General features: G+C 37.5%; 1 protein-coding gene across 1 annotated transcript in view; it reads left to right on the top strand.

Annotated features, from left to right (window-relative positions):
- The window catches only part of BIRC6 (baculoviral IAP repeat containing 6), a 171,505-nt gene that overhangs the window by 63,550 nt on the left and 80,622 nt on the right, over positions 1-27,333 (top strand). Inside the window, exons 40-54 of the mRNA XM_035892009.1 lie at positions 121-237; positions 1,224-1,378; positions 3,570-3,696; positions 4,566-4,676; positions 10,476-10,609; positions 11,718-11,845; positions 13,755-14,317; positions 17,181-17,356; positions 17,895-17,991; positions 18,181-18,375; positions 20,083-20,283; positions 20,895-21,174; positions 22,080-22,336; positions 23,550-23,658; positions 24,170-24,391. Of these exons, the coding sequence (XP_035747902.1) occupies positions 121-237; positions 1,224-1,378; positions 3,570-3,696; positions 4,566-4,676; positions 10,476-10,609; positions 11,718-11,845; positions 13,755-14,317; positions 17,181-17,356; positions 17,895-17,991; positions 18,181-18,375; positions 20,083-20,283; positions 20,895-21,174; positions 22,080-22,336; positions 23,550-23,658; positions 24,170-24,391 (2,872 nt within the window). The remainder of the gene's footprint in view (positions 1-120; positions 238-1,223; positions 1,379-3,569; positions 3,697-4,565; positions 4,677-10,475; positions 10,610-11,717; positions 11,846-13,754; positions 14,318-17,180; positions 17,357-17,894; positions 17,992-18,180; positions 18,376-20,082; positions 20,284-20,894; positions 21,175-22,079; positions 22,337-23,549; positions 23,659-24,169; positions 24,392-27,333) is intronic.

Below are 27,333 nucleotides of genomic sequence, written 5' to 3'. Positions count from 1 at the left end.
AGGTTTTTTTTCAGTTTAATGTGGACTGTATATCTATATTGCTTGCACAGGAAGTTAGAGTAACTAATTATGTATGTCTTTGATATAACTCAGTTTTACCCTGTTTATTGCCTTGTGTAGCTTTAGATGCACGTCTAGAAGTTGGACTTGAACAGCAGGCTGAGCTGATGCTGAAAATGATGTCCACCCTGGAGGCTGATTCCATTCTACAAGCATTAACAAACACATCTCCTACATGTAACTACATGTTGTCAAGTCATTCTCTTCACATAATGACCATGATGCTTTGAAATTTGTACTAATTTTTTCTGCAGTCATTTAGCAGCTTAAAAAAAATTATATTTCACTTTAATTTTGTTAGGCTGAGCTGTAGATATTTCTTTTATTCCGATTCTTGAATTATGTGTACACATACTTAAGACATTTTGTGAAATTGGTCAAATGTGCAGGATTCCTTTTACAGTGCATAATAGTACAATAGCAGTGTTGTTTTAATTTTCCAATGTAGGTGAAAGTGAACATAAAGCTTCCAGGTTTTTTTGAATCTTCATTCTTGCCTTCGCATGAAATTTCAGCTGTTTGAAAGCTGCTTTGAACTTGACAGTTTGACCTATTCAGTGACAAAAGTGAAAATATTTGAATACAATTTTGAGCTCACCTGTTCAGAAAGCTTTATGATAAAAACACTCATGATGCCGGTTTGCTTTTGAACATACTTTCAGTGAGTTGCACTGCCCATTTTGCTAAGGTGTGCTTTTTTTGTAGTTCTCCAGGTATCTTAATATGCATGCAGTCATTAGTTGAATATCTGATGATGGAGTAGGCTTGGTGACATCCTCAGACTTTATTTTCTGGAATTTTATTATTGACTACAGTAGTTTTACTGCAATGCATGAAAGGGATGTTCCAGTTGTTGTCTTATCATAGTGTTACACTCCTGTAATACTTGTTTGGCAAGAACTGTGAAAATGTGTTGCTGTGGGCTCACTTTCCAAACAGTTTTTTGTGAAGATGGAGATGTCTGACATTCAAGTATGCCTTTTACGGTATGGGAGTCAGTAGTCCTACTCAGCTGAACCCTACGTTGAAGATGTTCTTGTAACTTATTTTATAAGTGTCTTTCCTTTAAGTATAAAATATAAGGAAATAAATAAGAAATTACTTTTTAGCAACTTCTACAAAATAATTCAGGGGGGGCTGGTACTTCTTGTTTTGTTTTTTAGTAACCCAGTCTCCTAGTGGAACAGATGATTCATTGCTAAGAGGATTACATGCTGCTAACCAAAATGCCCAGTTGATTGTACAGTTGTCATCTATACCTATGCTGAGCACATGCTTCAACAAACTCTTTTCCATGCTACAAGTCCACCATGTTCAGGTATAGAATGATGAACTTTGAAATGTTCTGGTAGTATTTCTCTCTAAACTTGAAAGTTGTTTTCCTGTATGTCTTACTAGTTAGGATGCAAGTAACCTGTTATGTTATGTGCTTTATTGCTTATGAAGTTGTCATGGACAACAGTACCAATAATGCCATAGACAAGCTGCTGAAAGCTTTTCTCAAATAGGACATTTCTTGTTACAGTGAAAAAGTAGGTGTACATTTTCATATTTAAAAACAAGTTACCAGGTTCACTAAAAGATAATTGTTAGCTTATTAGTGAAGAGTGTCACTAAGTGTGCAGTCTCCGTCTGTGGAGGTTTTCAAAACCCAGCTGGATAAGCCCCTGAGCAACCCAGCCTGGTATCTTAGTTGGACCTTCTTTGAGCAGAAGATTGGACTGGATAACCTCCAGAGGTCCCTTCCAACCTGAATTAACCAGTGATCCTAAATGTTAAACTTAGAAGTATGCTTTTTAGAGTTGTTGGTTTAGCAATGCTTTTCTTGATGCATACAAAGGAATGCCATGTGTGCTATATATGAGTGGTTAGGTGCCTGCCTACCTACCTACCTGTTCATATTGTAATTGTGTGGCTGGCTCCATCCCTCAATCGTTCTTTAAATATCTCATCCAAAGTACAGGTTAGCCTTTTACGGTATGGGAGTCAGTAGTCCTACTCAGCTGAACCCTACGTTGAAGATGTTCTTGTAACTTATTTTATAAGTGTCTTTCCTTTAAGTATAAAATATAAGGAAATAAATAAGAAATTACTTTTTAGCAACTTCTACAAAATAATTCAGGGGGGGCTGGTACTTCTTGTTTTGTTTTTTAGTAACCCAGTCTCCTAGTGGAACAGATGATTCATTGCTAAGAGGATTACATGCTGCTAACCAAAATGCCCAGTTGATTGTACAGTTGTCATCTATACCTATGCTGAGCACATGCTTCAACAAACTCTTTTCCATGCTACAAGTCCACCATGTTCAGGTATAGAATGATGAACTTTGAAATGTTCTGGTAGTATTTCTCTCTAAACTTGAAAGTTGTTTTCCTGTATGTCTTACTAGTTAGGATGCAAGTAACCTGTTATGTTATGTGCTTTATTGCTTATGAAGTTGTCATGGACAACAGTACCAATAATGCCATAGACAAGCTGCTGAAAGCTTTTCTCAAATAGGACATTTCTTGTTACAGTGAAAAAGTAGGTGTACATTTTCATATTTAAAAACAAGTTACCAGGTTCACTAAAAGATAATTGTTAGCTTATTAGTGAAGAGTGTCACTAAGTGTGCAGTCTCCGTCTGTGGAGGTTTTCAAAACCCAGCTGGATAAGCCCCTGAGCAACCCAGCCTGGTATCTTAGTTGGACCTTCTTTGAGCAGAAGATTGGACTGGATAACCTCCAGAGGTCCCTTCCAACCTGAATTAACCAGTGATCCTAAATGTTAAACTTAGAAGTATGCTTTTTAGAGTTGTTGGTTTAGCAATGCTTTTCTTGATTCATACAAAGGAATGCCATGTGTGCTATATATGAGTGGTTAGGTGCCTGCCTACCTACCTATTCATATTGTAATTGTGTGGCTGGCTCCATCCCTCAATCGTTCTTTAAATATCTCATCCAAAATACAGTTTATGGGGTAGTGAACCTTGATGCTTCCCCAAAATATCTAAATAGTTATTTTCCTCAAGGGAGTTATTCAGAGTGAGCAATAGTGGCTCTCTGATAGTATAAGGAAGTTTCCTAGTAATTAAATTGGCCTTCTGAATAATTTCCATTGACTGGTAAACATCACTTGACTATGTTGAGACATTCCAAAAGCTTACATGCAAACCAGCAGTACAGATGTAAGGTTATGGTACAGGCATTTCTGAGCAGAGTGTAAAAGCTGGTTTTTTTCAATATGTTTGAAGAAACTTCTTAACAGAAACTTAACTGTGTTTAGAAGAAATCAATTACAAAAACATAGAAGCTTTTGCTAGTTATGCTGAATTTGCTTTGAATATTAGGTTTATCGGAATCTTCAAACCCAGTAAAGAAGAATGTGTGTTTGTGTTATCAGTGAAACAATAGCACCTGAGAATGTAGATAAGGCTTTTAAAATCAAAACACACAACTTTTTATGCTCTGGAGTTCTGGAAGAACACTTGAGTTTGGTCTGATAGTGGTGTTTTTTCCCCTTTTTTTCAGCTTGAATCTCTTTTACAGTTATGGCTCACATTAAGCCTAAATTCCAGCTCCTCTGGAAGTAAAGATAGTGGCGCTGATATTTTCCTTTATAATGCTAACCGAATACCTGTCATTTCCTTGAACCAAGGTAAAATACATTAAATATGGTAAATTAATTTTCAGGAAGTGTATGATAAGATTTCTTTTTAAGTACTCAATTTTTGCTAGTAAGCAAAAAGTATTAAAATGAGTATTTGTTGTAAGATCAATGTTGGGTTAATTTCTGTGTTCTTATTAAAAAGCTCTTGGGCTTATTATCTTCTTAACGTGAAAAATGTGTAGCTAGTATGTAATTGGGAGGTGATTCCTTGAATCTGCATAATCTCCTCAGAAATTAAATTGTAAAATCTGTGGTTCTTAATTCATCATTAATCCCAAGAGGACTTTTAAAAAGACACTTCTTAGACTAAGGTGAGCTGTGCACCTGTATGTACTTCTCCAACAAATTTCTTCTTATATACCATCCTGTGACCTCTTTATTATGAAAGGAGTCAGTGCAGGGGGAAGCCCTATTACTTTCTGGCACCAGCCTACAAATCTGGTGCAATGACATGTCGAATTTTAATTTTTTTTTTTCCTATAAGGTAATTTGTGTAGTTAAAAAAACCTGTGATATCTTGTGGTCATAGTCCAGGCCATTAATGCCTGCTGTAATGAACCTGTTACGCTGGCTTCCATGAGAGCATTTTGAAACCAGAAGTTTCTTTGCATTGTTTTTTCTGAAATGTCAGGGTCTGGGCACTGTGGAAAGTTCTGTGGGCCAGTTCCTGTGAAGTGTTGGTGGGGCGGCTTTTCCTAATTCCCTGCAACGATAGTTGTCAAGACAAAGTAAATACAGCAAACAAAAATATTAATAGTAATATTAATAACAATACTATAGACCCTTACAGTAAACATAAGACACTTATAGTAATACCCTGAAGATTAAATCTTGGAAAAATATGTTTTTCTTGACAGCTTCAGTAACTAGCTTCCTGTCAGTTCTGGCATGGTATCCTAATACCTTACTCCGGACATGGTGCCTTGTGCTTCATAGCCTAACTCTCATGACAAATATGCAGTTTAATGGTAAGTTGTGGATGTGGGGTTTTTATTTTTATGTTGCCTGTTTTAGTGATGTACAGATGAGTGTTGATTCCCATCTGAAAGACTACCAGAACTTTCCCTTTGTCATATAACTACTTTTGTTGGTTCTCCACAACTTCAGACTTTTCAGAAGTAGGCTCCTTGAATTGCTTGTACCATGGAAACTGAAACCCTGGTGGTAAAAGAAATGTCATTATAAATAGGTTGGCAATGTCTTCTGGAAATGAATTTTAAGACTAGCTAATGATCCTTGGGAATTAGCTTTGTACTGTGGGAAGAGGTACTAGAGAGGAAGGATTAAGGCACTATGAGAGAGATTCGTGTTTTTCTGATGCAGTAGGAATATCTTCATAAACATGCAGGCACTAGTCATTGCTTGTGTTAAGATACAGGAAAATAAGCCCCTGGAAGCTGAATCTATTAAAAAACAAACTCAGCCCTTCACTTCCTTTCATTTCCCGGTGCACACCAGATTTTTCTCACGTTCTGTATACTAGAAATAATCTCCCTTTGTGAATGAGATTTTGCCACAAAACTGGTAGAAATTAAAGGATGTAATTTTTAAATGAAGAAACTAAGCTTCTAAATGGCTCACTATTATAGGGCAGCTGTCGTGGGGAATGTTTTTGTGGCCTTGTCTTCAAGGCTGAAGAAGATATCAAATGATAAGAACTTGGAGACTGGAATATTGTAAAACCTACATGTTAGACCAAGTCAGAGCTCTCTTAAATTCTGTTTTCACTCCAAGCGTATGGCTAAAGACAGTAATTGCCGAAGAAAGAAACCCAGAGCTTCCTGAAGATCACACTAGTATGAAGCAGTTTGCCATCGTGTGGTGACACAGCTATTCTCCAGAGTTTTCCTCAAAGATGCTTATGATTTATTTTTATATGTGCCATTTCAAATCATTGTCCTTGGGATGCACTTTTTTCTTCACGTTTTCACTTGTGTCCCTTTTCTGTGATGTGATTTAGAGATCAGTCTCACAAAAATGTGCTGAAATTTTTGCTATTTAGGTGAAGCAGTAGAGCTGTGAATAAATTAATGAGGAGACTTAATTGATATTCTCAAACTGAGACCTCCATCTTATTCTTGGTATTTGAGACTAGAACATGGCCTGATTTGTAGGATAACAGTGCCTGCAGTTAACACCCATGTGTGTTTTCAACACTCCAATTTGTAACTGTAGACTAGGAATTGCCAAAAATTATGCTGTGTGTACCACTCAGACCATATGTGAATCTCTTCCAAGTGGTATGAGGCTCAGGTATGTGCTCTGACACTGACAGACAGGCAGCTGTCTGTTCGCAGGAGTTTCTTAGGCTACTGCCTGAGATCAGTGACAATGTGAATGAAAAGCTGCTCAGAAGCAACCACTCTGATTCATCACTCGGGCGCGTTTCAGCTTATGAATGTGGTTGTGGATTTTTGTGTATGTAGGATTGTGAGCCCAAGGTTGGGGTTGAGTTGGAAAGGGTTGGAGATGCAAGCTTGCTGGAGGATAAAGGGTTGAAGGTGTCTCCTTTTATACATGTGTGTGGATTATAACAGATGTATATACCATAACTGCCCCTTTTCCCATACTCACGGATAGAGCCAGGAGCTAAATAGGTTTAAGCACCCATCACATAACTTCTGTGCCAGGACTCCTCAGCAGCTAATAATTCAAGATAATATTGTGTTTCAATGGCACTGAGTTGTCACATTTAAGAAGTGAAATAACATCTGTTCAATTCTTGATGATTGAAGGTGGGATCCATCAGAGCACTTCTCCAATCAATAATTTTGGTTACCATGTTCTTTAGTTCAGAACTGAGACTAATAATAGTCTCCTAAGCCATTACAGACAGTGTCTCACAGGAGTTCTCATCAAGTTACGGTTTTCAAGACCATAATTTCCAGAAGAGATAGGTTTTTGTGTTTGTTTAAAATATATACAGCCAGTAGAGAGTGAACAATTTAAAGACTTATTTAAAGAACAATTTAAATTATAATTTGTTCCTGAGACTGGTGAAATGTAAGTGACATGTCAGCTTTCTTTGGAGTCAAGTTTCTCTTGTATCCTCTTTAATTCTGTAATGCTTTAAGTTATGATATAGACATAGTTCACACATCTTCATTGTACTGACAGGTAATGGTTTTGTTGTGGGTTTGGGTTTTGGTTCATTGGGAATAATTTAGGTTAGTTTTGCTAGATGTGTGTGGTTATAAAATGAGGTTCTTTCCCCTTTTAATACCTAAAATGCTAGAAGTCCCCAAATGTGTTCATTTGCAAAATATTTTCACTGATGAAAAAAGCACCACCAAAAATACCTCGTTCAGATGATTTCAGGTGTACTAAACCTCTTCAGATGCAGTAAGCAAGATGACACCTCTTCTTGAAGCAAGCCTCATTCATATTTGCTCTTTCAGAAACTGAAAAACAACTTAGAGGTGTAGCCACTGGTAGGTGATTCACTAAACTCTTTTTGCGGGTGGACATTTTGGCACTGAGAAAATCCCCCTATCACTATTTTTCTAAACCATTGGATCTCAAAGCCTTCTCAGAGAAACTTCTTCAGTTTGCTTTATTTAGTTGAAATTCATTACTGCCATTTGATATATATGTTCACATTCAGCCATTCTGTTCTTCCCAGTCTTTCATCTAAAAAGAAGAAAGGAAAGGAAACGAAAGGGGGGGAGGAAAAAAAAAAAAAGGGCAGTGCTTTTTCATATTCTTCCATCCATTCTAGATATGGGTCTTGCCTTATTTGCATTTTATGGGTAGTCTCTTTGAACCCACTTCTGAAATATTGTACCCTGAAGATTACAGTTTTGGTCACCATTTCTTCAAGATGAATTAAAGATCTTCTCCTGAGAAATGAGGTGGTTCTAGAGATCTCATCCTGATGTTATTTTCAAAGCTGTTTATTAGTTATTTTTCCAAAACCCCAGATCTCTTCAGTAGTAATGAAGGTTTCTTAGTTGGAAGTTTTTTTCCCCACCTGAGTATAGGGCAGATTCTTTTGGGGAACTGTCCTGTGTTGGGATTTTATGAGCAACCACTATCTAGGACAGGTCAGTTCATGATCAGAAAAATCTTATTTCATTATGCCATTATGTGCTGATAAATGTATTCAGAATGCGAGCTCAGGCTGTGCAACTCCTGTGCTTCAACAACTCTTATCTGAGAAGCGCAAGATATTTTTCAGGGATAAACTCAAAACTCCCAGCTATTTATTTTCAGAACAACAACCTTAATTGGTTACAAGACCCAGGGACAAATTTGGCAAGGATGGTGTTTAAAATCAGTATTTGGTGGGGGACCTCTAGAACAGTTCAATGCCATGTAAAGGAAGGTGGGTAGAAGCAAATCTGTGGTGACACCTGGCTTAGAAAAATTTCTCAGAGCTACGGTTGCTCTGAAGTAAACAGCTGTCATCTGTCAAATCGTTCTCTTAATGCATTTACTCATCTGTTTCTTTAGTAAGAACTGTCCGTGCTCTCCTCACATGCCCTTTAGCTTATCTGTTATTGCTGTCACCAGAAATCCTGTTTGAGAGCAGTGGTTTGAGCATGAACACTACCTGACAGAGCAGATAATGTAGATGCATCCTGAAATCTAAGTTAGAATTTCAAAGAAAATGTGTCAGACTACGAATATAATGTAGAAAAATGTGCGGGTTTTTATGTTGTAGTGATATTTTCAGCTGTTAAATAGAATATTTATTTTTCAAATAAAAATATAAACATTTTGGGCACTTTTTACACTTATTCTAAAATAATTTTGGATACTCTGCACTTTTGGACAAGCTCAAGTGACATCTAGCTCAAAACTGAAGTCATACACCAAGTTTCAATGATACAGTTACATTGAAACAGTGAAAAGTTACGGAAAACTATGAAAACAGAATAACCAAATTCAGATTAACTTCCCATTTTGATTAGTTATGTCAGATGCAGTTGAGTGTAATATTAGTGATAGTGATTTGCGTAAAATTTCAAAATATTTTGTAAGTGGAACTTTTTTTCAAAACAAACACAGGAAGCAGTGATGTAACAGGTCTACATGCACATGCAAGAGCTATGAGCTTAACAAGTTAGCGTTCTTAGTGACCTGAGTGTCATTTTAATTTTTAACTTGTATCATGGTATACTCAGAAACACCCCTCGGAAACAACCAACCAAAAAAAACCCCACCAACAACCTACATACCTAGTTTTCTTAGAGGGGAAAATCAGCGTATTGCGTGTTATACTTAAGTAAATGTACAGGGGTGTAGAGTCAGCAAGGGAAAATAAACTCAGGTCAGTTCACCCAGCCTGGTGTTTCCAAGGCACATCCTGCAATAGAAGGCTTCTCCGTTGCTCTGAAACATTCAGTTTTTCTTTTGGAGAACCTGTGAAACTGTGTGCTTACTTTTTACAGACTTGTCCCCCACCCAGACAAGACCCAGCTTTTTCATCTTTTGCGCTATCAAATGTAAACTAGAACAGGCTTATTGTCTACAACACAATGGCACCGAAATGCTGCGGGATGATTTCTTGCTTTCATTCAACTCCAGCTATTGCATTCCATCAGTCATAGCCGCGCAGACTTGTTCCGCTACTAATATTGATAAATCAATGCAAAATGGTTTGTATAGCTGTACAAGAAATGCTTTCAGTGTTAGTTTTCTGCATTCATCTAAAGAAAGAAATCTATTTATAGTTTGAAAAACAGTTTATAGTTTGAAATGGCATTTGATAAGGGGAAAACTTACTGTGAATTATCTTCTCCTTCCGTCTTCCCTTAAGGATTTGTTCTCATAGCAAGTGTCTTTCCAATGCTATTTTTAGTTAATTGCTCTGCAAGATTTTCAACTGAGATGGAAACAGTCAGGGTTTAATTCTGTTTTTGACAGAGACATTTCCCTCCTGACTGGGGTCTTTAGTTTTACTCTGATTGGGATCTTTAGTTTAACTGTCCTTATTTTAAGGAAATTATTGTGAATGATGAAGACTGATAAACAGAATGACCATTAGGTAGTTCAGACTTGGTTCTTTTAACAGGGTCCCTCATCTTATCTTGGGATTCGAAGGGATGCCAGCCAAACTCTTGTTCCAGAGCATTGTTTCCTCTTCATTTAATCTCTTATACGTGATGATGTGATAGTCTGAAAGAGATCTAATCTACAACATGTAATAACCTGTAACTTCATTTACATAGATAGAATAAATATTTTTATTTAATTTATGCTTTTTGGAAGTTGTGTTTTGAATTGCTCCAATGTACCACTACCGGATAAGTAAGACTTCACATTTAAAAAAGCTCATTTGTTTGATCATTGAAGGGTGTATTTTAATTCTACTTCTGGTCCTCAGAGTTCTTTTCTGTTAAGTTTCCTACAGTTTTAGTCAAAGATGAGAAGTCTCCAAATATGCCAAGGACAAAAATATCTTCATTTTTTACAGGATAATAGAACATCTGGTCTCTGTCTGTCAAATTAACAAACACACATGCCTTATTAAAGGGTTGGACTAGCAAAGAGAAGCAAATCAAAATGTGTGTATATATTGCTTCTACAAAATGAAGCTCTACTTTCAGGAATATTGCCTTAGAATCTTGGAACACCGATGGAACAGTTTTGGGGTTTTATACCTGTACTTAATGGAAAAATCTACACTCAAAATTGTAGTCCTGAGTAACCAGCTTTCGGTAGCTGATTTGGCTGAGAATATTTACATGTATTGAATGAAGCGTAAGGGATATGCAGTCTAAATGTTTGATTACAGGGTTAATTTTCATGTCTTTATTTTTAAGCTGGTCCAAGCAGTGCCATTGGAGCTCAGGAAAGTACTGCCCAATTGTTGGTGTCAGATCCAAACCTCATTCATGTGTTAGTGAAATTTCTTTCCGGCACTAATCCTCATGGAACAAATCAACACAGTCCACAGGTAACTAGCAATTAGGAGAAGAACTCTTTGTAATAGGATTTCAACACACTTGACATGAATATGTGTTATTCACAAGGTGTTATATCATTGGCTTGTTTCTTTTCTTGGTTATAGTCGTAGCTGGTTCTGATGAGCAACCATAGGGAAGTTTATGTTGGTGATACACTCAGAGTAGTGACTGTATGTTTTTACAACTATCTGGAGACTTGCCACAGGGAGGGAATGCCATGAGATAAGTCACTGAATGTGCTCCATGTTATGATTTCTTATTTGCAGGGATGAAAAAAGCAATAGAGTTCAGTTAGTTTCCTGAAATCTTTTTGGGTTGCAATAAAAATGCCAATGAAGATTAAGTTTAAATATCTAATAATTCCAGAATTTAAAATTATGCTTTTATTTTCTGCCTGTTTTCTGAATTCATGTGATGTTTACCGTTTCTCCTAATTTCAACTAATTTTTTTTTGCTTTTTGCAGTTTTTGAAACATCTGTGAATAGTGACCAAAAAAAGCCCAAGTTAACTTAATTGCATGTAATATTTGACAGGAGTCTCAGAAACGCTTAGTTTAGGAGACAGAAAACACCTGGTATTTCCAGTATTTTCCAGCAAATTTTCCAGAAAATACATAGTCTTTACCAGAACTTAAACACTGTACAGTGCCATTAATTTAAAGCAGTTATAGGTAAATGTGTAGTTTGCGAAAAAGCATTCAAATTGGCACAGTATTCTGTGTGAGGTGTAGTTTGCATTGCTAGAAAGATAAAGTCTCGATAGGTAAATGTGTAGTTTGCGAAAAAGCATTCAGATTGGCACAGTATTCTGTGTGAGGTGTAGAAATTGCTAGAAAGATAAAGTCTCAAGCTGCGAAATGAGTCTTGGGCAAACAACTGAATTGTTTGCTTTTTACTCATGGTTAGTAATAGAAAAACACTTAATATAAATTGATACAGAATAGTTCTCCTGTGAAAACCCTGTAAAATTTTACAGAAAGCAGGTTAAGCTACATAATACTTTTCTGTTCTCAGAAAATGTTTTTGTTAGATACAGCTTAATGTTCTTGAAGACTTTTCAGTTTTATATAATACTTATTAAAATGCCTTTCCCTCTAGGTTGGGCCAACAGCGACGCAAGCTATGCAAGAATTTCTTACTCGATTACAGGTGCACCTTTCTTCAACTTGTCCTCAGATGTTCAGTGAATTTTTATTGAAATTAATACATATACTTTCAACAGAAAGGTAAATCGTAACTATTTTTATCATTTTATACCCAATTTGTCTTTAAATTCTGTGTGAGTATGAACCGCAACTGACAGGCGTATGTCCTGCCTTGTCGTACTGTCAGGCTGTAAACAGACAAGGTCTTTGCTATTGCGGAAGCACAGCCGGCAGGATTTGGGCTGCTTCTGGCACGTGGAAAAGTGTGACTGGAATCCACACACAGCTGTCTGTGTGTGAAGGACAGTGAATAGAAGCACTAAACAGTCGGTTGAACTGCCCTACTCTCCTTCTGGGGCCTGTTGATGTCTTGTCTCCCCGTCAGCGTAGAAAAGAAGTGCCACTAGCCAGGGCAGAGACAAGAGCTTATGGCTTGTCTTTTACAGCTCTGCTTCTACAAGGCTAGGTTGACGGGCACAAGACTGTTGTGTATACAGCAGTACACCAGCAACATGGCAACTGTTTGGTCTGAAGTACATTAGGAATTATCATTTATTTCTGGTATTCGTGTTCTGCTCATCCCCAGTCAAAAGGCTTCATATAATTAGGGATGAGCTTCCCCAGTTTCTGGCTTCCCAGTAGGTGGCACTTTGGTGTTATCTATTCTTTAGTCATACGGAAAACAGTTTCAGCCTTCTCTAGGAGATTTTACCTTAGTAGCTTAAATTGGATGGGTGGTGTATATCAGGTTACATTGACGATCAATCACTTACACAAGAAATGTCACAATACAATAAAATCATTAATTCACAGTGAATCTTGGAATGTGTGTCTGCATGCCATAATTTATTTGAAATAAGCTGATGATAGCACTGAAAGGATAGGTTTTGAAATGTGTTAGGTTTTTTTGAGACAAACTGAAGGTGGGACTGAAATGTCATAAAATGGAAGCAAGCACCAAAAAAGGGTTTAGATGGTTATTTCTAAAGCCTCAGGTGATTGTTGAAGTATGCCATGTCTGATAAAAGCGTAAGTTGACTGTGAAGAAAAGCAGTATTTCACTGTTAGAACTAATTAAATGCCAAATATTTTCTTCAGGGCTGTTCCTATAAACTGTTTTGTTCTGTATTTAATTGTAAAAGTTATAGTAAGATTAATCAGTGTCAAAAGATACAGAGAAATACATCAAGAATCAGTAACTAATTCACACTTCAAGAATTAGCACCAGTTTTATTTTAAATACGCTGATTCAGAAGGTTCATTTTGTAGTCTGCCAGTATATGTGTAAAAAAGCAATTGGGAAAGTAAACTTACCCCTAAAAGAGATCCTTCAAGCAATCAACCTACAAGCACCAACCTGTGGTAGTTTGAGTACCTTCTCGTGGTCTTATCTATAGTTACTATTTAGATAGCTGAAGCCTGACCATTCTTCTTTCTACTTCAGGGGGGAAAAAGGGGGAAAAAGAAGGAAAAAATAAAAAACCAAACCCAACCAACCAAACAAAAAACCTATGGGAAGAAAAAGCCCATCATGATTTCCTGTTAGAAAACAAATAATGCTAATGATATTAAAGTTTCTCTGCAAACATACAAAACGTTTCACCCACAACTGAACAGGACTGGGTTCTAAGCCTATACCTACAAAATTAATTGAATGATTAAAAAATATGATGGATCTTAGACTTTTTCAAAGGAAACTTTAGTCCTTAGTGGTAGCAGGAACGTGATAGAGTGAGCAGGTTCTACAGGCTGTGTAGTAGCCAGTATATTGAGAAGTTAGGCATGCTTGACCCATGTGAAAGAATAGATTGTGCTTCAACATGCCTTTCTGAAAATGGCTATATTTTTATTTACTGAAAGTGTGGTGTACATTTTGACTCTTAAAAATCAAGCAAAAAAAATCCCCAAATAATCAAACCTATTTAACTTGTTAATATTGAATAATGAAATATCTTCTTTTTTTTATTTTCTTTTTTTCTTTTTCTTTCAGGGGTGCTTTCCAGACCGGCCAGGGACCGTTGGATGCCCAAGTGAAACTCTTGGAATTTACCCTGGAACAGAATTTTGAAGTTGTATCAGTTAGCACGATTTCTGCAGTAATTGAGTCTATAACCTTCCTTGTGCATCATTACATTACATGTTCAGACAAAGTGATGTCTCGCAGCGGCTCAGACAGTTCTGTGGGTGCTCGAGCATGTTTTGGGGGGCTTTTTGCCAATATTATCCGTCCAGGTGACGCCAAAGCAGTTTGTGGAGAAATGACAAGGGATCAACTTATGTTTGATTTGTTAAAGCTGGTCAACATTTTAGTTCAACTGCCCCTTTCCAGTAACCGAGAATATAGTGCCCGCGTTCCGGTAGCAAGCAGTACTACAGACAGCGTGTCTGATGAAGAAAAGGTTTCAGGAGGCAAAGATGGCAATGGAAGCAACCCTAATACTCAAGGATCAGCTGCATATGTGGCAGACTTGGTGTTAGCCAACCAACAAATTATGAGCCAGATTTTGTCTGCGCTTGGCCAGTGTAACAGCAGCGCTATGGCAATGATTATTGGTAGGTATTTTGTAAATAATACGGAAGATCTTTTGGGGCGGTAAAACACTTAAAACTTCTACAAACTCATGGGTGTGTGTGTGAAAGAATGTGTCACAGAAATTACAAGAAAAAAGAGACTGGTAAGAAGTGAAAGGGGGGACAGGCATGTGGGGAAAAAAAAAAACCCTACCATGAGGTAGGAGACAGTAATTAAAACCAAACAGGAATGCGTTTGGCATTTGAACTTGCTGAACCTCAGAATGGTCAATGTTGAAATGGGCCCCTGGAGCTTGTCTAGTCCAACCTCCCTGCACGAAGCAGGGGCAGCTCAGAGCCTGCCTCAGAGAGCAGGGTGCTCAGTACCTTGTCCAGTTGGGTTTTTAATTCCCTAAATGTGGAAACTCCACAACCGCTCTGGGCAACCTGTTACAATGTTCAATCATTCTAAAAGTAGAAAAGCCTTTTTCTTATGTTTAAGTGGAATTTCCTGTATTTCAATCTGTGCCCGTCACGTGCCTGTATGCATGGATTAGGATTAGTCTTCGATTTGTACTATAGACACATTGCCTCAATTTTTCTCTATGTATTGCATTATTTTCCTTTTTTTTTTTTTAATAATCTCTGAAGAAGACAAATTACAATTGTGGCCCTTGCACAGAATGCATAAACTTTTCTATTCTGTTTTACGAGAAATCTCATTAACATCATGTTCTGGGAGTTCCAGTCATATGTTTGTGGGTGGGATCTCCCTGCTACAAAGAAGCGCGGAAGCTGATGATACTTTCAACAGCCAAGTTGCTGTTTGTCAGACACGTACCTGAAGTGCATTTTCTCAGATTATCTTTGTGACTTGCTTGTGAACTTTGATGATAGCATAGAGTTTATTGGCACAAATTAAACCACTGACTGAAATACCATGAATGTTACTGCATGTGCAAAACTGGAAAAACATTTTGCGGAAGAATAGGCAAAGAGCTTGCAGTCCATTTCAGGCATAATGATTGTAAAATTCTGTTCTCTTTATAATGATTCTTTTGCTTTGAAGAAAGTACCTCTGGCCTTTTTTGTGCTAGATGTGAAGCAGATGTGAAACTGTTAACCAGTGCTGTTATCAGTAAACAGTATACTTTTTGGGTGAGAGCACGTGAATGTTAGACCAGTGGTTCATTTTGGCATAAAAGCAATTGAGGAAAAAGTAGTAACCTCCAGTAGTCAAATTAAACAGCAGGCAGGATTTGACAAGCCTGGATTGCTCTGTTGGAACCTTCCCGAAATTAATTCCAGAACATCTCCTCCTTTACTCTGTGTAGTTGGTATCGTATTGCAAATACGCGATGAACACTGGAAGTAGTTTGTTCTGGGAATGATGGTTAGTGCTCAGTATGTGTTTCTTTGGGGTGAAATTCAAAAATTCTTCTCCTCAACTTTGATGTCTTTCTAAACCACTGATTTCTGTCCAGCAGTTGTTTTGCATTTTCAAAAAGGCAATTTGGAAAGAGAGTGTTGTTTCAAAATGTTTTTCATTGAATTCGGAATACTGGGCCAGCTGATCCTGTCAGTAGATTGTTCCTCTCAAGGTCTTTTAATATAGGTTATTTAAACTAATTTGTATGTGTATTTTGGGAAGATATAACACAGCTATTTGTGGTTTTAGTTCCTTCATGAAGAACTGTATTAAACTCTCTCCAGCCAATTTCTATGAACAAAACATTTCTCCAAGACTGCAGCCAAGGTTACATATGATCCAAAAATCAGTTATCGGTGTATAGTAGTAAGCATGTGACAGCTAGTGCGGCATGCTAGCCACCCAGGAAAGATAAACAAGATGATGTCTGCAGATGTGTACTGATAAGTACTGGTGTCAAAATTTATGCTAATACTGTTAATTTACTGCACCTGCTGAGCCAGCTGGTCAGGAACCAGGATAGCCTTGAGTAATTCACTTGTCACATGAAGTCAAAACATATGTTGGATTTTCTTTTATGACCATTTTGTCTATTTATTTCATCAAGTTTTTATGCTTTGTCATTGACAGACTATGAAAATCATACAAGTAGCAATATTCCCCTCCTATCCTACCTCCTCATTGCCTCAAAGTCTTCACAGCAAACCCACCTCCGTTGGCTTCAGCTCCGTCATTCATTCCTTTTAACTTTTCTAGACCATACAGAGACTGAGTCTTAAGACTTCTTTCTCTGTCTCCATGCATCCAGTGTTTATCCATATTTTCTTTCTTGATAGCTTGGAGGTGATTGAAGTACTACAGTTGTTGATTCTCTTGCTGGAATGTTTCTCTATGGCATATTCCAAAGATCACTTGAACACATTTTTTATTATTATAACTCCAGCTTCTCTAAATCAAATGGGATTATTCCATCCATTCCCCCCACTCAAATCTAAAACCACTTTTAAAAGCTTTTCCAGATTGATGTCATATGCTTTGTAAGACATGTAAGTTGCATTTACAGAGGTAATCTCTTCCTTTGGCTTTCCATCCTCAATTTCAGCAGTGTGTAATCAATATTGCTGAATATTGCTATTCAGTAAATCCTCATGAATAAATCCTGAGCTGTAACACTGAGAAGGAGAATTCCAGGAGAGGCATTTCTGACAGAAATATATATATATGTTAAATGTTTTTTTTGGCTGCACAAGTGCAATTCTATTATAATCTGAAAAAAATCTTAAATACTTGTTAGTTGCTTCTGGCTAGGAGTGATTCAAACCATTGTAGTATATGCTCCTGAAAACTTGGCCCATTTGTAGTTTGTAAAATCTGAACATTTTACTGAAATTAAATTTCCTTGAGCTCTCTTATGTGCCGTACTGGTTTGTTAGGTCTCAGCTTCCTGACCATTGAACTGTTTCTGTTTTCACTAAGGTGCAAGTGGCTTACATCTCACTAAACATGAAAACTTTCATGGTGGCTTAGATGCAATATCAGTTGGAGATGGGTTGTTCACTATCCTGACAACACTTAGTAAAAAAGCAACAACAGTGCAAGTGATGCTTCAGCCAATTCTTACCTACATGGCCTGTGGGTACATGGGAAGACAGGTAAGTTCCCTTAGGTCTCTGTGCTTCAAGGGAATTATAGGTTAGTTGATACTGTAGCCTTTGATAAGCTCAGAAAACTGAACTAGTGCTATGTAGAAGAAATGTTAACATTTTTCCAACCTCATTTCACTTTGGTGTTGGAGTTAAGAAGCCTTCCCCCATTGCCCATGGTAGGGAGATAGAGTTTCTGTAAGGACACTTTGACATTCCCATAAATGTTTCTGGCTGAAGGCTTGAAGATGGATTGAATGTTTTATTATGTTCAGGTGGGAAGCACATTTATTGTATTTATATTAGTGAGTATTTTAAATGTTCGATATTCTTATTTCAGCTGCTTACCCCTAGTAGTTTGATCTTTTCCTTGCCACAAAGGTGAGCGAACCATATGGAGCGTAATATTGCTGGTTTGTGGTAGAGAGCAAACTATGGTGGCATTTCCTTGCAGGGATTTTTGCCTACTAAAAGGGGAGACTAATGCATATTTGTGTCATTGTCATTCATTTTGCATGAAACAGTATTCCTTAACTTTTTCTTCTAGGGTTCTCTCGCCACTTGTCAGTTATCTGAGCCACTTCTCTGGTTCATTTTACGAGTGTTGGATACGAGTGAGGCACTGAAGGCTTTCCATGATATGGGTAAGAATGTCTTTTCTTTAGCTGCATCAAGTAAAAGGTTTATTGTAGATTTTTTTGGTGTTTAAAGAAGGAATACAGATATGTGCCTAGAGGAGCAAATTTGCTAAATAGGCCTTTGCTTGCTTAGAATCTATTGCATGCTTCTGAACAGTGTTGGGTTTTTTTCCCCCCTGCCCACATTACACACAGGTGGTGTTCAGCTTATTTGTAACAACATGGTAACGAGCACAAGAGCTATTGTTAACACAGCAAGAAGTATGGTTTCAACTATTATGAAATTTCTTGATTCTGGTCCCACCAAAGCAACAGACAGCAGTTTGAAAGCTAGAGTGCTAGCTTCTGAGCCTGATAATGCAGAAGGAATTCACAATTTTGCGCCTTTGGGTAAGTAATAACTTATTTTTCTTACATTAATGTCCACTGGTCATTTCAATCTTCATCAAGTTCTTAACAAAATACATCGTGATAGTGTCAAATGCTGCAATATTATTAAATCTTCTAAACAGAGGGGTTGCTGGTGTTTCAAGAAAGATGTTGGGGGAGGAGGTTAGCCCCTCCTTCACAAGTAATAAGACCTTGTGGGTAGGGAAAAGAAGGAAAGGGAGTGATCTGTATCGGATGTAGTCATGCATCAAGGTGGGCCCCTTCCTTCTCCCCTAGGTCAGGGGATAGAGAGTTCCAACCCACCACCTGCTATAGATACACTAAGGCTCACTTTCTTCAATTGAGGCACATCAGATTTGATGGAGCTGTTACAGAAGCATAGCAAAGTTGGATGAGACAGAATGAGCCCCAGCTGGGTCAAACAGAGTAGCAAAAGCCGGAGCATAGGTCTGATACTGCTGATGATGCTCTCACACCTGCACCTAATTGCTCTGATGTTGCCTGCATGAACATTTATTAGAATTGCAGTGCTGTTTTGGTATCAACACAGTGGCTGCCACTTAAATAAACTGCATGTGTTTTAAGATATAGGTGTACTCTAGTATCTTAAAGGCTCCTTTTCACTACTAGTGTCTTAATGTTTTCTGTTGCTGCCCACTAGCCTAGCATAGTCCATGAATGTGTTCATACAGTATGCCTCACTGTCAAGAGGGGAGAAAGAAAGGATTATTCTTAAAATTTCTGGAAAATTTGTCAAACGAGAGAGATCCATTCAGTCCTGTCATTGAAATTCAAATGTCAAAAATAATGATTTTTAAAAAAAAAAAAAGGGGGGGAGGGGTGTTATTTGGCATAATAGGGGTCTGTTAGAAATCTTCTACCTTGCTTTCACAAATTCCTAAAAGGTGAATTTAAGAATCCTGTAAATGTTGGTACTTGATTACTTTTAAGTAGTAAAAATCCTAAGCATATATAGTGGTGGGTTCTTGTATGCCTTACCTCCCATCTTAATATTTTTACTTTCAGTCAGGAGTGTGCTTTTGAAATTAACCTTCTGGTTGTCCTCACTTACTGCATGCTCATTCTCATCATGTAGTGTTCTCCGAGAGATGAGCTTGATTCATTTGGGATGGAAGTCTCAAAATGTGTCCAGGGATTCGCCTCCAGCTGCTACTAGGCATTCAGTCATGGAGCCAGGCTAGGGCTGCTTCAAAGTAAAACACCCACAAGTACCTGTAGTTTGAACAGCACAAACCAGGTTTTGTTGTGCCATACCACTTGCTAAAGAAGACATAGCTTAGATCTCCCTCCTTAATTCTTAACTCATGCTAAGATTAGAAAAATAAGCAGCTGCTGTGGTCAGGTTTTTTTGCTTCTGGTGTCTTTTTTAGAAAAAGGTTTCCATGTTAAACCTTTTTAAAGAAAAAGGTTTGCAGATTTTGGTTATAAAGTCATTTATGTTATCATTGTAATATATAAAGCCTTTGTTATATTAACTATGAATTAACTGAGTTCAAGTTCTAAGCATATTGTTCAAGATGCACCTTTTTGGTTGGTTTGTTTTTGTAATGAACTCGTGATGGAAAGTTTAGGATTTTGGTAGGAAGTGTCCCCTAGCAAAAGTATTTTCCACAGTTCAGGTTGTAAATTAATCTGAGTTTTATTAATAAACATTAATAATCAATGTTAATGGTGCTGGTTTTGAAGGTTCCATCACCTCAAGCAGTCCCACTGCCCAGCCTGCTGAAGTGCTGTTACAGGCTACTCCTCCCCACAGACGAGCTCGATCGGCTGCGTGGTCGTACATATTTTTACCAGAGGAAGCTTGGTGTGACCTCACGATTCACCTTCCTGCAGCCGTGCTGCTCAAGGAGATCCACATCCAGCCTCACCTGGCCTCTCTGGCAAGTAAGTAGATTCACCAACATCGGTGCCGGTTTGAAAATTTGAAGGGTAGGATTTAGAAACGATACGAAGAGTATAATCAGCGGAACTAAAGCTGCAGGTTGTTTGAAGAATACCTGTAAAATAAGTTGAAAAGGTTGCTAATTCTGGCCCTGCCTCTGCTTGATTTCTTCTAGCTCAGTACATGTTTTGTGGCATTAACTTTTAAATATGCCAAAAAACTTGCCAAACTTCTCAAAACTTTCCCTAGTGAAAATGTGATGCTGGTCAGGGGTCTTCAGCCAAAATGGTTCTGTATGGCGATTGGAATAAAGCATGAGATTTTCAACTCTTGTCATAGCCCTGCTAGGGAGAGATGTGGCCTTTACACTTATGGGACTTTTCTTCATCTTAAGTCTTTGACACAAACTGTATGCACCATGTATCAAAAATGCTTATGCATTTTAACATGCACCATTGCATAGGTCACGTACTCCAGCTCTGTAGTAGTATTTGCCTAAGATAATTTCAGTCGTCTTGTTCTGGATCTTTAATAGGGATACATGTTTAACACTTAAAATTCAAACCAGTACAGATTTTTAAATGGTATTATGTTTTCTTACCTTACTCTGTAGCTTGCCCTTCATCAGTATCTGTTGAAATAAGCGCAGATGGTGTCAATATGTTACCTTTGTCAACTCCTGTTATCACAAGTGGTCTCACGTATATAAAAATCCAGCTGGTAAAAGCTGAAGTTGCCTCAGCTGTCTGCCTGCGTCTCCATCGTCCTCGGGATGCCAGTACACTGGGTCTCTCTCAGATCAAACTGTTAGGCCTCACGGCCTTCGGAAACACCTCGTCTGCCACCGTCAATAATCCATTTCTTCCCTCCGAGGATCAGGTCTCTAAAACAAGGTAAGCTTCTAGTATCAACGGCCAGAGGCTTGTTTGTGTCAGTTCATGCTTTTGTCTTCTTCAATGGTGTTTTCTGCTCTGAGTCAGATCTTTCAGTAGCAAACTATGTTCATGAGTACCTTTGCAGGATCTGTTTCAAGTATCTTGGAAAACTTGCTGCTTTTTTTCCCAGAAGGCAAATACAAAGGCAAATACAAGCAGTACTACTCACTTTTTTGGTAGCATGCATAATCTGCATATGTAAAAGAGTGTGTCTCATCTCTGCAACGGTGAGAGAATACAAAGGATAGGAAAGCATTCAGAGTTGTGTTCTGTGTTCTTAATGGGTAGGCAGTTGTCAAAAAAACTGAAGTATTTCTTATCCTTACTGAAGCCAGTGGAGTTACATAAGAATTGGAGGAGGAATAGAAACAGGACAATGGGATGTTTTGTGGAAGTCGTATCTAGTATTGCTGGTTGCAAAGGTTTGCAATTTTCAAATTTGAAAAAAAGCATGGGAAAGTTTTAAAAACCTTTCTTCTCTTGCTGGGAAAAATTTTGAATAAGTAAATTTAGAGAACGTGAATACTGTCCAGTGTATATTTGATAAAAGCTGTATGACTGAAAATGATCTTTGATCTTGAATAGAAGTGAAGCAAATTTTAGTAATAAAACTTGCAGGCTCTTAACTCTTTCTACCCACAAACCCTGCCTTTCTTACGACATTAAACCAGTGATTATAATGGTATTACTAACATGTATTACGTTGTGGTCTTAAATTTGCTTTTCTTAGATGATGTCTGATCACATCACAGTAGTTTTCTGCAGCGTTTGTCCTAGATCTAATCCAGGTAGTTACGTTAAAGATAAAAAAATAAAATAATTGGAAAATGATAATTAGCTCATTTTCATGTTTTCCTTTTCAGTATTGGATGGTTAAGACTATTACACCACTGCCTCACTCACATAAGCGATTTAGAAGGAATGATGGCTAGTGCTGCAGCACCCACTGCTAATCTGTTGCAGACCTGTGCTGCTTTACTAATGTCACCTTACTGTGGTATGCATTCTCCAAACATTGAGGCTGTGCTTGTAAAAATTGGGCTTCAGTCCACCAGAATAGGCCTAAAATTGATTGACATTCTTCTAAGAAACTGCTCAGCATCAGGCAGTGATCCTGCAGGTGAGTGCAATGTTTTTCATTTCAGTTGTTGCTTAAAAGCAGTGTTTGTATAAAGATACAAATGTATATTTACATGTTACTTTCTAATTCTGAATTTGGGTTGCCAGAACTTGCCATTGTGCTTTGTTATGCTTCTAAGTATCACAGTCTTCGGGTCTCTGATAGTATTTGTGATTGTGATTTGGGTAGTTCTACAACAGTAAAGCAGCGCAAGCAGGGTTGGTTTGATTTTTGTGTAGAATAGATAATTAGGTGAATGTTTCAAAGATATGAGAGTAGGACGTGCAATATATTGTAAGCGCGTCTTAATATAGATACTATGTCTAGACATTTCAAAAAAAGGAGCATCCATGAGTAGTGTTAAGGAAAACAAATGCAGCCATATTTGGGCAGCAATATTCTGTAGGGCAGTATAAATTCTGAATAGCACTAAGCATTGAAAATATTTACAGGCAGAGGCACATAATCAAGACACTTGAACAACTAGTCTGTGTCCCCCAGAGAAATTTTGCACTAGCTCTTCTGGTAATGCACTGGGGTTTTTGTATTTATGATGCCATACTGCTTTGCTGTTTTGTGGCTTTTAAATGAAAGAAAACTGAATTTGTGTATTTTCTGTTTTGAAGTTGCTGATAATAACACAAAACACTTTTCAAAGTGGTTTCCATGACTTACTTTGCCATGAGTTAATGTTTCAGTGGAGCCTACTGTCTTTTGCTGGAATGCTGTTAGATAAGAGAGTGGTTTCCTACAGGGTAGGAGATGAACACAGTGAGGAGAAGATGAATAGGAAATAATCTGAGGAAATCCTCGGCCTTAGTCCTAACGATGGGAATTGGAGTTAAATAAGCTTCCATTTTGAAATAAATGTTCACTTCTGTGAAGCATGAGGTTTGACAGCTCTACTGGAATTAGTAATTGTTTTGGGAGTATGTTGAGGAAAATCTTCCTAGTTAAACCTTTAAGTTCTGTGTCGTCTTATCTTGCAATCATTTTTTTCCTTTTATAGTAAGGCTGGGCATTGCATTGAACATGCAAAATGCACGGTTTTGAGATAGTGGTGTGTGTAAGAATTGCATCCTTGTGTTAATGACAAAACTCAATTCAGTGTTAATATTGCAATTCTGTAATAATTCTATTAGTACTTTTAAAAAATACGTATGTAAGTACTTCTGTTATTTCCCCCCCCTTTCTTTTCTTTGAATGCGGCAAGATCTGAATAGCCCTTTACTGTTTGGAAGATTAAATGGTCTCTCTTCTGACTCCACAATAGACATTCTTTATCAGCTTGGAACAACTCAAGACCCTGGAACAAAAGATAGGTAATGTTATTTGGATTCTCATGTGGAAGTGTGTATAAAAATAATCTGCTAAATAGCAGCTTGATGTTACTGCACAAAACCAGACTTTTAAAAATCTGATTGTTACAAGATAGCCTGAAAGTGCAGAAATCTAAAGAAGCTTTCCAGCTTTCCCTCCTAGCTCCTTGCATCCTTTGCAGAGAATGCTGTCCCTCTTTTTTTGCTCTTATAAATGTGATAAAACTTTAGTGTTCAACTGACTTTTCTCTCAAATGCTCAGAACTCAGATACCTGCTGTTTTCTTTCTCAGTAGAAAGAAAGCTTACATTTGGCTTTCCAAGATGATAAGTGGTTTTAATTAATTTTTCCCGTTAGTGATCTAAGTCTTGAGAAAACAGACTTTGAGCTCACTCTTGAACTTTGCTTCAAAGGAATAGCTAAACATGTAATTCAGATTACTAAAAGCCAGCAAGCTAATTTGGTTTTAAGTGCTTCTTTGACCCTTTATAACGTACTACATCTTGCTTTCCAGAATTCAAGCACTGCTGAAATGGGTCAGTGATTCCGCAAGAGTTGCAGCTATGAAAAAAAGTGGCCGGGTCAGCTACATTTGTCCAAATAGCTCAACAAGAGAGTATGGTCTTTTGATGCCATCTCCTTCCCATTTGCATTGTGTAGCAGCAATTTTATGGCATAGTTATGAATTGCTTGTTGAATATGATTTACCAGCATTGCTGGACAGAGAGCTCTTTGAGTAAGTAAAGCAAAGTTTTGCATCACATACTTTTTATAACTGAATTATTTTATTCACTGAAATGATACGACACAGGTACAGTCATTGTGAAACAGTAGTGGAAATTGTCATCCCTGAAGCTAATAGATAGAGTGAATACTTAAAGGTATCTAAACATGTAGTTTTGTAGTTCTAAACACAAAAGTACCCTTCGCATATTCCAGGTAGAAATGTGTTTGAAAACAAAAATCCAAAACAAAGCAGCAAATCCATGCACATATGTGAAGAGTAAACTGTTGCATGTTTTTGTTTGTGGGTTTTTTAATGGATAACTCTGGGCTGTTCTTGTTGAAATTGTTTACAGTAATTTTCACATTACTTAAAAATCATGATCTTTGTCAGTATCGTGTTATATAAGCATTATTTTATTACTCATGGTATCCGATATCTACAACTGACAGCTAAGAACTGCGGGGGGATATTGGATATTGGTTTTTTGGAGCTGCCGCTTTTGTTCTGGCCATAGTCTCATGTGAAAGAAACAAAGCATAAAATCTTGAGTGAATCTTGAACTATGAATTTGCCAGATGTTGCTTTATTGTAAAGAAAAGTTCACCCTAAACACCAAATGTATACTTCTAGTGACTCCAGATTGAAAATATACGAGCTAACATTTCTAATTTGTATTGCTTAACCATCTCCTCTGTTAAACAAAACAGAAAAGCCACGGAGCTTTGTTTCATGTGTATTGTAGAAACATAGCTGTTAAATTCCTGCCTCTAGTAAAGAATTTTTCATTTGTACCATTGAATAAAATTCCAATTAATGAAAGGAACTTTGACAGCACATGATTTTTTTTTTCTTGTTGCCCTTAGGAAACATTTCTATTTTTCTGCTACCTTACTGTCTTCCTTAGTCACAGTCAAACATTCAAACACTGGGAAATGTACAAGTTATGGTTGTTGGTACAAGCATGTGGAGCTCTATTATATGTGCAACGTGATGGTCTTCAGATACATGACTACAAGCTAGACCTTTTCCAAAGACACTTCAGTGATACTGTCATGTAAATAATTGTTAATTCAAAATGAGCTTGTTCATTTTGAGAAGCAGTTTAAGGATTTTAAATTGCAGGTCAACTAGTCCTTTCAGGAATACATTTTTAGGATGGATTTTTACAATTTTGACATTTGAAAAGGAAGAAGTCTAATAAAAATAGGCTTCCTTAAATGGATAGTCCATTTAGATTTATACTAATATAAAAGTGGGTTTCACAACTGAATTCCTGTGTTTTGGAGGAGAGTAGGTTGTTTTCATCACAGGACAAAATGAAGGAATACTAATAAAACTATTGTACCTAGTTTGAGTATGCATGTTACAATGTAGCCTGTTCCTCTATGTCATGCCAAATAAAACTATAATTCATATCAGCCAGCATCTGGAGCAAATTATAAAATACATTTTTAATAAATATAGAAGGATTGTTGTCAGACTTATAAGGCTAAATAATTCTTCTAATAAAAATAGCTTCTCATGTGTATTCTTCGTCCTCTTTGATATTTTAACTTTTGAAATATTTTCAATGATTCTAGTTATAACTCCTAATTTCTTCTTCATGTGATATTTCACTTTTCTCTTGGATATATTTACCCATCATCCCCATTTTCCATTTCAATATTTCTGCTTTGGCCAATGGATACTTATTTATTCCTTAGCTATTTTTTAATATCTAGTTGGAAAAGAATCTTATTTTTCATAGAGCATTGAACTTACCCAGAAAATTTTGGCGGAAGGGTAGTATGAATATATAGTTGGAGAAGAGTATAAGTGTGCCTTTATTATGTGTGGACTTTGGGAAATTGTGACTGTTTCTCCCAAAGTTAGGGGTCATTTGGTCACTGAGATGACTGAGATAATGTTTTATGTTGGAGAGGGTTTTTTATCAGCCATTCACTAGACCAGTGATAAAGCTAACACGTAGAATAACACATCCATCCAGAAGAGGGAAAAACAATCCTTGTCTTCAAATGGGAATGTTGCATTGCTGGAGCATGTCCAGAGGAGAGCAACCAAGCTGGTGAGGGGTCTGGAGCACAAGTCATATGAGGAACGGCTGAGGGAACTGGGGTTGTTTAGTCTGGAGAAGAGGAGGCTGAGGGGAGACCTGATCGCCCTCTACAGCTACCTGAAAGGAGGCTGTAGTGAGGTGGGGGTCGGTCTCTTCTCCCTGGGAACGGGCGATGGGACGAGGGGGAATGGTTTGAAGCTGCGCCAGGGCAGGTTTAGGTTAGATATTAGGAAAAACTTCTTCACTGAAAGGGTTGTCAGGCTCTGGAATGGGCTGCCCAGGGAGGTGGTCGAGTCCCCATCCTTGGAGGTATTTAAAAGAAGGATAGATGAGGTGCTTAGGGATATGGTTTAGTGGTGGGATGGCAGGGTTAGGTTAACGGTTGGACTCGATGATCTTAAAGGTCTTTTCCAACCAAAGCGATTCTATGATTCTATGATTCTATGATATATCCAAACTTATTTAAAGACCTAACATTGAAGTGGCATGAAGCATGCATTCACCTCTGTATGTGAAGGATAAGATAATGTGACTTATGTATGGTGTCATGGTACTGCTAATGCAGTTCAGAAAGCTGTGGGGTTTTTTTAAAATACTTCATCTACTCTGAACGAGTCTGTATGAAGAAATGATTTCACTGTTTTACAAATACCACTTCTGAAATTTAAGCTGAATAATAGGAGCTAAACTAGTTTTTGCGTTCATGTGCCTTGGATTAGCATTCAAGCAGATAGTATTTGGATGGAAGTGAGTAATTCTTTTGTTAACTTGAGTCCTAAAGTTCAGGTTGGTAAGGATAGTGAGGGTAACATCATTCAGCCAACAGGATTGTTGATGCTTTCATTTTTTTGCAGCATCTTTAGGTAGAAATCTAATAAAAGAAATTTTAAAAAGT

The sequence above is a fragment of the Egretta garzetta genome, unplaced genomic scaffold (genome assembly GCF_000687185.1).
Source record: "Egretta garzetta isolate BGI_Z169 unplaced genomic scaffold, ASM68718v1 scaffold54, whole genome shotgun sequence".
Classification (NCBI taxonomy): domain Eukaryota; kingdom Metazoa; phylum Chordata; class Aves; order Pelecaniformes; family Ardeidae; genus Egretta; species Egretta garzetta.
Note: the sequence above shows the minus strand (reverse complement) of the source record. Positions and strands in the feature narration are given on the sequence as shown.